Here is a 16,025-nt window from a genome sequence, read left to right on the forward strand (position 1 = left end):
TGGTCTCAAGCGTAGCAACAATTGTGAAGATGGTACAGGACTGGGCAATATTTCATTCTGTAGCACACAGGGTCTCTATGAGTCAGAACTGACTCAACAGTACCTAACAACAACAAGGGCACCAGTCATATCAGATCAGAACTCATTCTACTCCAGGGTAGCCTCACATCAACCTGATAACATCTTCAAAGATCCTATTTTCAAACAAGGTCATGTTCACAGGTACAGGTAATTAGGTCTTCGACATATCTTTTTGGGAGATACAATTCAATTCCTAATACCTAGTTAAAAATCCTGACTCCTTATGATACTCTTAGAATTAAAAATTAATTTTTAAAAAGGTTTAATATGTTTCCTTACTGAATGGGTTTCTAATTAAGGTAGAACTTTCATATATCACTTACCCATTAAAGGCAACTACAAACTTAATAAGTAGGTTAAAGTATTTAATTTTAATATTTTCAGTAACATTTTCTTTTTTATAGAAAAAAATCACACACATGCACTGAATAACAAAATTACATAGGAAAAGTCAGTCACCTTCTCACTCTAGAAAACCCCTCTCCACTCCCCCGGAGCAATAATTTAACAGTTACCTATGAACCCTTCCTGAAATGTTCGGTATATATATAACTGTATGTGTGTTGAAATCTTTTTTTTAGTGTAAGTATGCTCATGCTATACAGAATTCTGCAACTTTTTTCCAGTTAATTAACAATATATCATGAAGAACTTTCCGTATCAACACAGAAAGAATTATATCATTCTTTTTAATAGTTAAGGAACCCTGGTGGCACAGTGGTTAAGCGCTCCGCTGCTAACCAAAAGGTCATCGGTTCGAACCCAACAGCCACCCCACACGAGAAAGATGTGGCAGTCTGCTTCCATAAAGATTACAGACTTGGAAACTCTGGGGGGCAGTTCTACTCTGTCCTATAGGGTGTTTATGTGTCGGAATCAACTGGATGGCAATGGGTTTTGTTTTTTAATAGTTGCATAGTATTGCCATATTTAATTTAGGTTGTTGCCAGTCTTTTGCTACTACAAACAATGGTTCAATGAGCATCTATATATACATAAACTGTTACGCATATGTGTGCAAGTATACCCACAGGATAAATTCTAAGACATGAACTGTTGAGTCCATGATTAAAATAACTACTGCCAAACTGTCTTCTAGAAAGGACATACTCTCCATGTGTATAAAAGTACCTGTTTTGCCACTTCCTCACTAACCCTCATCATTATCAAATATTTTAATCTTTCCAATCTGACAAAACCTGGTATACCCCTATTGTTTTAATTTGTTTTTATTACTTTAATAAGGAGAGAAATTGAACATCTTGTTATTTATCAGCCATTTGTATTATTTTCTCTGCAAACTGACTTTTCATGTTATTGGTCCATTTTTTGACTGGGTGTTTAGTGTCTAAGTGATTTATAAGAGCTCTTTACAGATTAAGGAAATTCATCCTTTGTCATGTGTGGCTAATATATCCTTATTTTTTAAACAATATGTGAAGGTATATTAAGACCCAAAAGAAAAGGATAATTCATTATTTTTAAAAAATTGAGATAATATATTTATACAATATATTATTCCAATTTGAAAGTTTATAAATAGATTACAATAGGCCATGGGCCTATTATTAGAAATTCTTTATGTATTTATTTATAAAAATTACAAATAGTTGATTTAATGAGACTTCTCAAAATGAAACACGTAAGTCTACAAAGGGTGTTTATCAGCAATACATGAAAATGAGTTAACCAACTTAATAAGCCTATTTGTCTTTCTACAAGTTTATACACCCAAAGTCAAACTGTTACCATTTTCAACTTCTGCTCCCTTATTTGTCATTTAGATATAAATCCATACCACGATAAGAGTAAATGGGCAGGGAGGTGTATCTAAATAAGAAACTCTTCTTTCCACATGACTAAGAACACACTTCACTGCTATGATTTGGTCACTTTAGCAGGCTACAGTCCACTCTAGAGTGCTGAATAAGTAAAATAAACAAATGAGAAAGAAACTATATAGTATGCCAAAAGTTTAGAGCAAAAACAGTTTAAATTATGATGAGTGAAGCAATGCTGGAAATAATGACCGCTTGTGTGGTAACCAACTGACATCAGATAATGCAAAAATAATGTAATACAAGTAGCAGTAGAAAAAAAGAAAGCAAAGCTGTGAGTGGGATGCTGAGTGAAAGATAAGACAAAGCTTGAATACAAATACATAAAACAAAGATCAATAGCCAGAAAAAAAGAACAGAAGAAAATGCAACAAAGCATCAGAAGTGTTAAAGTGCAGTGGTAAGACACAAAACAATCTTTTGTTTTATTTCCAACAACATCGAAGACCTAGAGTCAACTGATCTAAGGGAAAAGTAGAAGAAAGTTAATTCACCAACAACGAAGTCAACAGAATTAGGGTAAAAACTATTTTTAATATTAGTCAAAAATTAGTCAATTCTGATAACTTACGAACAAAATAATAAAAAAAAAAAAAAAACCCTGTTGCCGTCGTGTCAATTCCAACTCATAGCAACCCTACAGGACAGAGCAGAACTGCCCCATACAAACAAAATACCACCAAAAAAACAAACAAACAAACAAAATAGATGGCACTAAAACAAACTTCGAAACACTAAGCTAAAATGAAACACAGAGCTTGAAGTTCAAACTAAGCCCATTTCTATACCCCCGAACAAAATATAAAAGCACGGTTGTTTTCATTACTGGCGCCAGTAACATCTGAAAGGAAAATCAGACTATGAAAACAGGAAAATGCAATTATTAATTAATTTGCTCTAGTTAACCATTACAAACCAAATCTATCTCTAGCTTGCCCACATTCTCGTTAAAAGGTAGGTCTAGAACTAGAAACCAGAAATCACCCTTTTCATAAACAGTTATTTTACATGTCAGCACTAACAACAAACCACTCAAAGTGTTATCAAAATTTTCAAAAGGAAATCACAGTAATACTGTGAAACATTAGCCTCATGGACTGGCTAGCAGGTATGAAGATCTAGAGTCATCTTTCTGCCTCAAACTTGTTCTTTAAAACTTGGAGGATATAACAATTTACCTCCCTAAGAATAATCAAGTAAAATTCTACTCTTTCAAAATAGTTACTTCTAAAAAAAACAGAAGTGAACATTCTTTAAACATTAAATTATTATAAACAGAGAAAATACTTTAAATGGCTCAATATTTTGTTAATTTGTTCTTAACACTTTTACATTTGAAAGACTTTAATAGTATATTCTGTAACATGTAATAGCAATATGTAATGTAATATGCAATAGTATATTCAGTAATATATAATAGTGATATGTAATGTAATACGTAATAGTATATTTTATAACATGTAGGAAATCCTGGTGGCATAATGGTTAAGCATTTGGCTGCTAACCAAAAGGTCGGCAGTTCAAATCCACCAGACACTCCTTGGAAACCCTACGGGGCAATTCTACTCTGTCCTGTAGGGTTGCTATGAGTCAGAATCGGCTCAATAGCCATGTTTTTTTGTTTTTTGTTTTTTTTCTGTAATACGTAGCAATACCAATATGTAATATTTATGACAACTTTAAATTATTTTGCAACTACTGGAAATTTTCAGAAAACCACTTAACCTAAATGTTGATGTTTTGAGAGAGACTATTGCAAAAGTGTTCCAAAAAAAGTTCTGCCCCCCAGGAACCACAGCCTCCACTAGCCTGTGACCAGAAGAATTAGATGGTGCGTGGCTACCACTACCAACTTCTCTGGTCAGGATCACAATAGAAACTCCTGGTTAGAGTGGAGAAAAAAATGTAGAACAAAATTCAAATTCATAAAAAAAAAAAGACCAGATTTACTGGTTTGAGAAAGACTGGAGGAACCCCCGAGGCTATGGCCCTTAGACACCCTTCTAACTTGGAAATGAAGCCATTTCCGGAGATCATCTTTCAGCCAAATAACAGGCCTATAAAATAAATAACACCCATGAGGAATGTGCTCCTTAGAACAATCATCTACATGAGACCAAAACAGCAACATCTGCCCAATAGCAAAGATAAGAAGGCAAGAAGGGGTAGGAAAACCAGATGAATGACAATGGGGAACTCAGGGTAGTGTGCTGACACATCACAGGGATTGTAACCAATGTCACAGAGCAATCTGTGTATAAACTATTGAGTGGGAAACTAATTTGCTCTGTAAACCTTCACCTAAAGCCCAAAGAAGCAAAAAAGAACGCCACAGTCACCAAAGAAATATGAGCAATTTAATGCAGCTACTAAAAATTCATAACCTATGTTTTTTAATTAAATACTATTCAAAAGCAAAAAAAAAAAAAAAAGTATTTTCCAAATAATATGATTAAACTACTGAATGGTAATTGGTTAAATGTCCAATAATTTCAGTATGAGAGAAAGAGCACTTACCTGAGAATCTGGTCATGCTAACACCGACTCTCTAACAACTCTCTAAAGATGTTTGCTTCATCAAGTAAGATTGTGACTAGATCACTTCTGAGACCCCTTTCAACTTTTAAGCTATCATTTTATAAGTGTGTAAAAATTTGTTTCAATAAACCCTAATAAAAAAAATTAAAATCTAAATTATGCCCCAACTAAGTAGGCATAATTATATTCTTTATCTTATGACTCATTCCCCTACTCACAGCTGATGGGATTAAGGATGATCTAGAATAATGACCAGTGGCTAAGAGCCTGCTGGAAAAGATGAGCTGAGCCAATCAAACTTCAATCTGGTGAAATTAAACCAAAAGACCCAGAGTTAGCTGGAAGATTTTAACTGAAAGTCATACACATGCAGGGCTGAGGCAGCCATTATAAATCATGTGCAATGTGAAGCTCAAGCCACCAGTTTGAGAAACAAATGGACCAGGTTATGCATTTTTGGCAGGAACATCGCAATAACACCATGCTCTTCTCATTGCATTCTATCAAGGAACACATTTGTCAGTTTGTCCTGTCTCTGGTGATACCCATGTTTATCAGTTGGTGAAGATGGTATCTGCCAGGTTTCTCCTCTATAAAATTACTGTTTTTCCTTTGTAATTATTAACTATCTTATAGAAAGATATTTAAGACACTGTAAACATCCTGTTACTTATCAAACTTTCCCCCACTAATTTTTAGTAACCATTGGTGATTTTTGCCTGCATCAATTATTACAATGATGGTTGCCAAATGATCTTTCTAATTCTATCATTTTGTCATTTATTATTTGGCTTCCCTCTGTAAAGAAAAGCTTTCCTTATCTGTTTATTTATATCAGTAAAGACTTAGGAATTCTTATCTTATTCAAATTACTGTCATTTGCTGTGATACTCAAATTGTCCCAAAACTGGCCAGCTGGCAACCCTTCAAGTTAGAACCTGTGTCCTTTTGATCCACAGCCATTGTTCTTTGAGCACTTCCTTACTTTCTGGCACAATTAGATATTTCAGGTCCATCTTGTATTTTCCCCACCCCAGCCTAGAATCTGCTATTTCTCCAAGGTATTTAGAAACCAAGAGCGAAATGCCATTTGTGCTCATTGCAACTAGGGTACAAGCCTCGAGTTGCAATAGTGAAGGATTCTATGGGGAAAATATTAAACAACACAGGAAGCATCAAAAGAAGATGGAAGGAATACGCAGTGTCACTATACCAAAAAGAATTAGCCAATGTTCAACCATTTCAAGAGGTAGCATATGATCAGGAACCGATGGTACTGAAGGAAGAAGTCCAAGCTGCTCTGGAGGCATTGACGAAAAACAAGGCTCCAGGAATTGATGGAATATCAATTGAGATGTTTCAACAAACAGATATAGTGCTGGAGGTGCTCACTCATCTATGCCAAGAAATATGGAAGACAGCTTCCTGGCCAACTGACTGGAAGAGATCCATATTTATGCCTATTTCCAAGAAAGGTGATCGATCCAAATGTGGAAATTATAGAACAATATCATTAATATCACATGCAAGCAAAATTTTGCTGAAGATCATTCAAAAACGGCTGCAGCAGTGTATCGACAGGGAACTGCCAGAAATTCAGGCTGGTTTCAAAAGAGGACATGGAACCAGGGATATCACTGCTGATGTCAGATGGATCCTGCCTGAAAGCAGAGAATACCAGAAGGATGTTTACCTGTGTTTTATTCGACTGTGTGGATCATAACAAATTATGGATAACATTGGGAAGAATGGGAATTCCAGAACACTTCGTTGTGCTCATGAGGAACCTTTACATAGGTCAAGAGGCAGTTGTTCGGACAGAACAAGGGGATACTGATTGGTTTAAAGTCAGGAAAGGTGTGCATCAGGGTTGTATTCTTTCACCATACCTCCCCAATCTGTATGCTGGGCAAATAATCCAAGAAAGATGGGGCATCAAGATTGGAGGAAGGCTCATTAACAACCTGCATTACGCAGATGACGCAACCTTTCTTGCTGAAAGTGAAGAGGACTTGAAGCACTTACTAATGAAGATCAAAGACCACAGCCTTCAGTATGGATTGCACCTCAACATAAACAAAACAAAAATCCTCACAACTGGACCAGTGAGCAACATCATGATAAACAGAGAAAAGGCTGACATTGTCAAGGATTTCATTTTACTTGGATCCACAATCAATAGCCATGGAAGCAGCAGTCAAGAAATCAAAAGACGCATTGCATGGGGTAAAACTGCTGCAAAGGACCTCTTCAAATTGTTGAAGAGCAAAGATGTCTTCTTGAAGACTAAGGTACCCCTGACCCAAGCCATGGTATTTTCAATCGCATCATATGCATGTGAAAGCTGGACAATGAATAAGGAAGACTGAAGAAGAATTGATGCCTTTGAATTGTGGTGTTGGTGGAGAATATTGAATATACCACAGACTGCCAAAAGAGCAAACAAATCTGTCTTAGAAGTACAACCAGAATGCTCCTCAGAGGCAAGGATGGCGAGACTGCGTCTTACATACTTTGGACATGTTGTCAGGAGGAATCAGTCCCTGGAATAGGACATCATGCTTGGCAGAGTACAGGGTCAGCGGAAAAGAGGAAGACCCTCAGTGAGATGGATTGACACAGTGGCTGCAACGACGAACTCAAGCATAACAACGATTGTAAGGATGGCTCAGGACTGGGCAGTGTTTCGTTCTGTTGTGCATACAGTCGCTATGAGTCGGAACCGACTCAATGGCACGTAACAACAACAGCACATACATACCTGCCCACCATATCTATATCTATACATCACTACTCCTATACACCATTTCTCTCTCTCTAAATATAACACACACACACACATACACACACCCTTAAGTTCATACTGATGCCTTGAATACAATTACATGTACCACAGGCTTCATTCTAGCCTTCCCACTTTCTATATTTGTAACTCCCTTCTTCAACCGTGAGAATGTGGCTCTCATCCAAAATACATTTATCTGAAATTGTGGTCTATTTAGTGCTTTAAGAAATATTTTGTAACCTCGAGGTCAAGAATAAATTTTCCTATATTGCCTTTTAAAGTCTTTACTCTTTTGTCTTTCACATCTAGATCTATAACCTACCTGGAGTTAATTTTTGTATATAGGGTAAGATAGAACATGACTGATTAAAAAGACCAACCATTCTGCACTACTCTACCATGTCACCTTTTATATAAATCAAGCTTTAAAATATGTGTTGGTCTGTTTTTGGTGCTCTATTCTGTTACTTTTGTCTGTGTGTCCTTAGACCAACACCACATTATTTTAATAAACCAAAACCAAACCCAGTGCTGTCGAGTCAATTCCGACCATAGCGACCCTATAGGACAGAGTAGAACTGCCCCATAGAATTTCCAAGGAGCGCCTGGCGGATGTGAACTGCTGACCTTTTGGTTAGCAGCTGTGGCACTTAACCACTACGCCGCCAGGGTTTCCCATTATCTTAATAATAGGGTGTAATTCCTGATCTTGTAGAATAAGCCCTCTCACTTTATTCTTCTTCAAGATTGCCTTAACTATTCTTGACCCTATTTCCATACAAATTTTAACATCATTTTATCAAATTCTACAAAATCTTCTTAAAATTTTTATTGGGAATGATCAAATATATAAATCAGCTTGGGGAGAATTGATATTTTATAGTAATGAATCTTCCAAACCATGAACACAGTATTTATTTCACTTTAGTTAGGTCTCTCAATAAAGTTTTCTTAATTTTGCCCATACAAGAATTGTATATGCACCATTAGGTTTATTTCTAGGTCCTTGATATTTTTTGATAGTTTGAAAAATGGTATCATGATAATATGAAAAAAGGTTTCATTTCCACGTAAGACAGAGTGAGCACAATCAACGATATCTCTCTCACTGAATGCAGCCATAAAACTTGGGCAGAAATGCTACTCCTAGGAATAGATCCTACAGAAATAAGAACTGCACACTCATGTTCACTGCAGCATTATTTACAACAGCAAAAAGATGGACACAACCTAAGTGCCCATCAATAGATGAATGGATAAAAAAACTATGCTACATACACACAATGAAATACAACACAACAATAAAGAACAATGATGAATCTGTGAAACATGTCACAACATGGATGATCTGGGGGCATTATGCTGAATAAAATAAGTCAATCACAAAAGGACAAATATTGTATGAGACCACTATTATAAAAACTCAAGGAAAGATTTACACAGAGGAAAAAAACAATCCTGGATGGTTACAACGAAGGGGAAGGATGAAGAAGGGAAATCACTAACTAGATAGTAGACAAATGTCAACTTTGGTGAAGGGAAAGACAACACACAATATAGGAGAAGTCAGTACAATTTGACCAAGATGAAGTCATAGAAGCTTCCCAGACACATTCAAACACCTTGAAGGGACCAAGATGTTAAAGCTGAGCACTTGGGTCCATTGTCCTGAAGACATCTAGGTCAACTGGCATAACATAGTTCATAAAGAAAATGTTCTACATCTTACTTTGGTGAGCAGCACCTGGGGTCTTAAAAGCTTGTGAAAGGCCATATGAGATACACCTACTGGTCCCATCCTATTGGCAGCAATGGAGAATGAAGAAAACCAAAGACACAAGGAAAATAATTAGCCCAAAGGACTGAAGGACCACATGAACCACTGCTTCTACCAGCCTGAAACCACGAAAACTAGATGGTGCCTGGCTACCGTTACCAACTGCTCTGACAGGGATCACAATAGAGAGTCCCAAACAGAGCTGAAGAAAAACTTAGAACAAAATTCTAACTCACAAAAAAAGACCAGACTTACTGGCCTGACAGAGACTGGAGAAACTCCAAGGGTATGGCCACCAGACACCCTTTTAGCTCAGTAATGAAGTCACTCCTGAGGTTCCACCCTTCACTCAAAGATTAGACAGGTCCATAAAACAAAATGAGACTAAAGCGGCATGAAATGGGCAGCCTCCAGATGGCAGCCAAGCGGCCATTTTTCCTCTGTCACGGCCCCAGTGCAACTATGCCAAGCCAATGATGTCAGCATCATCACAGGAGCTGTCCACCAATCCTGTTAGACCAAGCTCCTGAACACACCCTGCAGAAGAGCCCACCCCTACTCTGTTTCGTCCCCATATATAAGCCCCTGTGCCTACCGATAGAGAAGCCATCTTGGCGATGCAGGTCCCGGTGTGCTCCTTTGTTTGGCCAACCAAATAAAGTTTTCTTCTTTCGCTTTTACCTGACTTGTGCCTCACAGTGTCACACGAAGTGAGAGCTGGAGCACCGGTTACATGCACACCAGCCCAGGGGCAAAGACTAGAAGGCAGGAGGGGACAGGAAAGCTGGTAACAGGGAACCCAAGGTCAAGAAGGCAGAGTGTTGACATATCACGGCATTGGTAAACAACGTTACAGAACAACACCTGTACTAATTATTTAATGAGAAACTAGGCACTGGGTTTTTTGTTTTTTTTTTAGTTTGTTCTCTAAGCCTTCATCTAAAGTACCATAATAAAAAAGACAGTGAGGTGAACCTCCGATGCTTTCTTCCTCTCTCTGCCCTCCAGCCACTTGGCAGTGAACACAGGTACAGTTACAGAAGTGTAAAGCAGAGGGGCAACTAAAGTCTCAGCTTTCTGGACAGAGAACCAAAAAGGTGAGCTCCAGGAAACCAGAAAGTGCCAGTGAGATCAGAGAAAGAGAAGAGCTCCAAAAAGTAACCCAATAAACTTGTTTATAAGCTCCTGGACTCGTCCCAGGCTGTGCCGATCACAACCTAAACTGCACAGCAAAGACCCTGAACACTGAATTTCAGAACCAAACACTGCCAGGTTCCACAGTGACCACTAGGTGGCATACACACAAAAACCAAAACCAAGCCCATTGCCATGAGTCAATCCGAACTCATGGTGGCCCTATGTGTTACAAAGTAGAATTGCTCCATAGGGTGTTTATGGCTGTCATCTTTATGGAAGCAGATCACCAGGCCTTTCTTCCACAGCATCACCGGGTGGGTTCAAACTGCTTTTAGGTTAGTAGTCAAACGCAAATCATTCGCGCTACTCAGGGACCTACACACACGTAGGATATATCCATATAGCACTGCAAAGGCTTTGAAAACTATAACCCATAGAAGCCTAGTCAGAAATTGCAGCCTGAGCCCAAACAAGTCAACTGCTTGCTAAAACAAAAATATCAATGTTCTCCACAATATTTATACAAGACCCAGAGGCTCATGACATAAAAAATATCTAGGATATCATCCAAAATTACTCAACATACAAAGAACTCAGAAAGCATCAACCCACATGGAAAAAGACAATCAACAAAGATGTTGAAAGTATCAGGCTAACAGATTCAAGTGCCTCGTAGAAAAATGCTCAAAGAATAGGTAAATACTCTCAAATCAATAATCTAAGTTCCATCTTAACCAATTGGAAAAGAAAGAGCAAAATAAACCCAAAGCAAGCAAAAGGCAGGAAATAATAAAGAGCATAAATCAATAAAACTACAAACAGAAAAACAATAGAGAAAAATCAATGGAATCAAAATCTGTTTCTTCAAGAAGATCAATAAAACATATAAACCTCAAGCAACACAAAGAAAACTTGAGAAGACACAAATTATCAATATCAAGAATAAAAAAGGGAATATCACTACTGACCCTGCAAACATTAAAAGGATAATAATGAAATACTCCAAACAGCTCTACACATGTAAATTTGACAATGAGATTGATGAAACAAACCAATACCTCTAAAATCAGAAACTATAAGAATACACCTGTCATGGATTGATTTGTGGCCCAAATTTGAATTGAATTGTGACACAAAAATATGTGTCAACTTGGCTAGTACATGATTCTCAGTGTCGTGTGGTTGTCCTCCATTTTGTGACCTGACCTAATTATCCTATGTGTTATAAATCCTAACCTCTATCATATTAATGAGGCAGGACACAATCTACAAGATTAGGTTGTATCCTGAGTCACTTTCTTCTGATACATAAAAGAGAGAAGCAAGCAGAGAAGAGAGGGCCATCATTACCACTAAGCAAGAAGAACCAGAAGTGGAACACATCCATTGGACCCAGGGTCCCTGTGCTGAGAAGCTCCTAGACTAGGGGAAGATTGATGACAAGGACCTTCGCCCAGAGCCAACAGAGTGAGAAAGCCTTCACCTGGAATTGGTGCCCTGAATTTGAACTTCTAGCCTCCTAAACTATGAGACAATAAGTTTCTGTTTGCTAAAACCATCCACTTGTGTTATTTCTGTTATAGCAGCAATAGATAACTAAAACAACAGCCAAGATGAAATACATAACCTGAATAGTCCTATAAATATTAAAGAAATCAAATTTGTAGTTTAAAACCTTCTAAAAAAGAAAACCCCACGCCCAGATTTTTTCACTGGCAAATTCTACCAACATGTAAAGAAGAAATAATGCCAATTTGACATGATCCTGACATAATATAGAAAAAGAAGGAATACTTCCCAGCTCATTTTCTCAAACCAGCATTATAATAAGACCAAAACCAGACAAAAATAGTGTAAGTGCAGGAAAACTACAGACCAATATCCCTAACGAACACAGATACAGAAACACTCAGTAAAATGCTAGCAAATCAAATCCAGTAATATATAAATAAAAAGAGTAATAAACCACAGCTAACTGAAGTTTGGAAACCCTGGTGTCGTACTGGTTCAGTGTTACGGCTGCGAACCAAAGGGTCGGCAGTTCAAATCCACCAGGTGCTCCTTGGAAACTCTATGGGGCAGTTCTACTCTGTCCTATAGGGTCACTATGAGTAGGAATTGGCTCGATGGCACTGGGTTTGGTTTTGAGTTTTTAATTGAAGTTTATATTGGTAATACAAAAGTTGGTTCCATACTCAAAAATCAGTCAATATAATCTACCAAATTATAGTCTAAAGAAGAAAAACCAGATGACCATATCAATTGATGCAGAAAAAAGCATCTGACAACATTCAAAATCCTTTCATGATAAAAAAATTTCCACAAACTAGGAATACAAGGGAATAGTCTCAACCTTATAAAGAGCACCTATCAAAAAATAAACAAACACTAGAACTGGAAGTACTAGCCAATGTAACTAGGCAAGAAAAATAGAATGCATACAGATTAAAAAGGGAAAAATAAAATTGTCTACTCACAGATGACATGATTGTCTACACAGAAAATCCCCAGCAATCTACAAAAACAAAAAAATATTTTTTTTTCCAAACTAACGGGGTTACTGGATGCAAAATCGACACACAAAAACCAATGGCATTTCAATATAGTAATCATAAACAAGCAGAAACTGATTTTTTTAAATACACCATTTACCATAGCTCTAAAAATTTAAATACTCAGGTATAAACTTAACAAAGCATGTACAGGATCTATATGAACAAAATGTTGATGGAAGACTTTATTTGACTTTACATCATCTGGATGGTTCAAAAAAACCCAAGTCTTCAGCTTCAATTAATGTCATCCCAAACTAGTACAGTCCCCAAGGCATGAGACTGAAGTAAATAAAAAACCCCTTTCAAGGAAAATACCATTATCCTATCCTGGGCCTTAAATTATTACTAAAAGTCATTTCCAAATATACATAGTCAACAATACCTAGTCACACAAGGAAATAAGATCATATGAGAGAAACAGCATAATAACCAAAGCTAAGAATTTAATGAATGGGATTAACAGCAAATTACACATGGTTGAAGAAAAAATTGGGGACTTGTGCTGTGATGCTGAAAGTGATGCCACCAGTATTCAAATACCGACAGGTTGATCCATGGTGCACGGGTTTCAGCTGAGCTTCCAGACTACAACAGACCAGGAAGAAGGATCTGGTAGTCTACTTCTGAAAAGAATTAGCCACTGAAAACCTTATGAATAGCAGTGGAACACTGCCTGATACAGTGCCGGAAGATGAGCCCCTTAGGTTGGATGGCATTGAAAAGACAACTGGGAAACAGCAGCATCCTCAAGGTAGAGTCAACCTTATTGATGCAGATGAAGTCAAGCTTTTAGAACCTTCATTTGCTGATGTGATATGACTCAAAATGAGAAGAAACAGCTGCAAACATCCATGAATAACAGGAAAGTGAAAGCATGAAGAATGAATCTAGAAAAACTGGAAATTGTCAAAAATGAAATGAAACACATAAACATTGATATCCTGGGCATTAGCAAGCTAAAATGGACTGGTACTGGCCATTTTGAATCAGACAATCACATAGTCTACTATGCTGGAAATGACAAATTGCATTGCATTCATCATCTGAAGTACAACGCTGTCAGTGATAGAATAATATCCATACGCCTACAAGGAAGATCAGTTAGTATGACTATTACTCAAATTTATGCACCAACCCCTGAGGCCATAATCAAGAAACTGAAGATTTTTACCAACTTCTGCAGTCTGAAATTGATCAAACATGCAATCAAGATGTGCTGATAATTACTGGTGATCAGAAAGCGGAAGTTAGAAACAAAGAAGGATTGGCAGTTGGAAAATATGGCCTCGGTGATAGAAACGATGCTGGAGATCCCATGACAGAATTTTGCAACACCAACAACACCTTCATTGTAAATACCTTTTTTAACAATATAAACGGCAACTATACATGTTGACCTCACCGGATGGAATACACAGGAATCAAATCGGCTATATCTGTGGAAAGAGACAATGGAAATGGTCAATATCATCAGTGAGAACAAGGCCGGGGCTGACTGCAGAAGAGAATATTAATTGTTCATCTGCAAGTTCAAGTGGAAACTGCAGAAAATTAGAACAAGTCCATGAGCACCAAAGTACAACCTTGAGTATATCCCACCTGAATTTAGAGACCACTTCGAGAACAGATTTGACTCATTGCACACTAAAGACCAAAGACGAGGTGAATTGTGGGATGACATCAAGGACATCACATATGAAGAAAGCAGGTCAATAAAAAGTCAGGAAAGAAAGAAATACCAAAATGGGTGTCAGAGCAGACTCTGAAAATTGCTCTTGAACATGGAGTAGCTAAAGTGAAAGAAAAAAATGATGACGTAAAAGAGCTGAATAGAAGATTTCAAAGGGTGGATAGAGAAGACAAAGTAAAGTATTAATGACATGTGCAAAGACCTGGAGTTAGAAAAGCAAAAAAGAAAAAAATAGCTTGGCATTTCTCAAGCTGAAAGAATTGAAGAAAAAATTCAAGCCACAAGTTACAATAGTGAATGATTCTATGGGCAAAACATTGAATGATGAAGGAAGCACCAAAAGAAGATGGAAGGAATACACTGAGTCACTGTACCAAAAAGAATTGGTCAACATTCAATCATTTCAGGAGATAGTATATGATCAAGAATACATGCTATGAAGGAAGAAGTCCAAGCTACACTGAAGACAATGGTGAAAAACAAGAATCCAGAAATTGACAGAATACCAATTGAGATATTTCAACAAAAGGATGCAGCACTGGAAGTGTTCATTCATCTGTGACAAGAAATTTGGAAGACAGCTACCTGGCCAACTGATTGGAAGAGATCCATATTTATGCCTATTCCCAAGAAAGGTGATCCAACAGAATATGGAAATTATCAAAAAGTATCATTATCACACACAAGTAAAATTTTGCTAAAGATCATTCAAAGGTGGTTCCAGCAGTACATAAAAGGGAACTGCCAGAAATCCAAGCCAGATTCAGAAGAGGACATGGAATGAGGGACATCACTGCTGATGTCAGATGGATCCTAGCTGAAAGCAGAGAATATCAAAAGGACGTTCACCACTGTTTTATTGACAACAAAAACGCATCCAACTGTGTGGTTCATAACAAATTACCGCTAGCATTGCGAAGAATGGGAAGTCCAGAACACTTAATTTTGCTCATGCAGAACCTGTACATAGACAAAGAGGCAGTCATTCGAACAGAATGAGGGGATACGGCATGGTTTAAAATCAAGAAAGGTGTGTGTCAGGGTTGTATCCTTTCACCATGCTTATTTTATCTGTATGATGACCAAATAATCTGAGAAGCTAGTCTATATGAAGAAGAACAAAGCATCAGGATTGGAGAAAGGCTCATTAACAATCTGCCATATGCAGATGGCATGACCTTGCTTGCTGAAAGTGAAGAGGACATGAAGCACTTACTGATGAAGATCAAAGACTACAGCCTTCAATATAGATTATACCTCAACAGAAAACAAAAATCCTCACAACTGGACGAATAAGCAACATAATGACAAATAGAGAAAAGATTGAAGTTGTCAAGGATTTCATTTTACTTGGATCCACAAACCACATGAAAGCAGCAGTCAAGTCAAACAAGACCCAACATCATTCTTAAGAGAGAGAGGCTGAAAACATTTTCCCTTAGAATAGGAACAGGACAAGGATACCCTTTATCACCACTCCTATTTAATATTGTGCTGGAAGTCCTAGCTACAGCAATAAGGCAAGAAAAAGAAAAGGCTGAACTGGTAAGGAAGAAGTAAAACTATCCTATTCGTGGATGATATGATACTGTACATAGAGAACCCAAAGGACTCCACAAGAAAA

At 37.4% G+C, this 16,025-nt stretch overlaps 1 protein-coding gene across 14 annotated transcripts in view; it reads right to left on the minus strand.

Annotated features, from left to right (window-relative positions):
* Positions 1 to 16,025, minus strand: part of DMXL2 (Dmx like 2) — a 228,420-nt gene that overhangs the window by 188,072 nt on the left and 24,323 nt on the right. Inside the window, exon 2 of one of the 14 annotated variants that reach the window (XM_064295211.1) lies at positions 12,634 to 12,671. The exons of the other annotated variants lie outside the window; for them this stretch is intronic. Coding sequence (XP_064151281.1) covers positions 12,634 to 12,642 — 9 coding nt within the window. The 5' untranslated portion in view covers positions 12,643 to 12,671. The remainder of the gene's footprint in view (positions 1 to 12,633; positions 12,672 to 16,025) is intronic. 14 annotated transcript variants of the gene reach the window in all.

The sequence above is a fragment of the Loxodonta africana genome, chromosome 12 (assembly GCF_030014295.1).
Source record: "Loxodonta africana isolate mLoxAfr1 chromosome 12, mLoxAfr1.hap2, whole genome shotgun sequence".
NCBI lineage: Eukaryota > Metazoa > Chordata > Mammalia > Proboscidea > Elephantidae > Loxodonta > Loxodonta africana.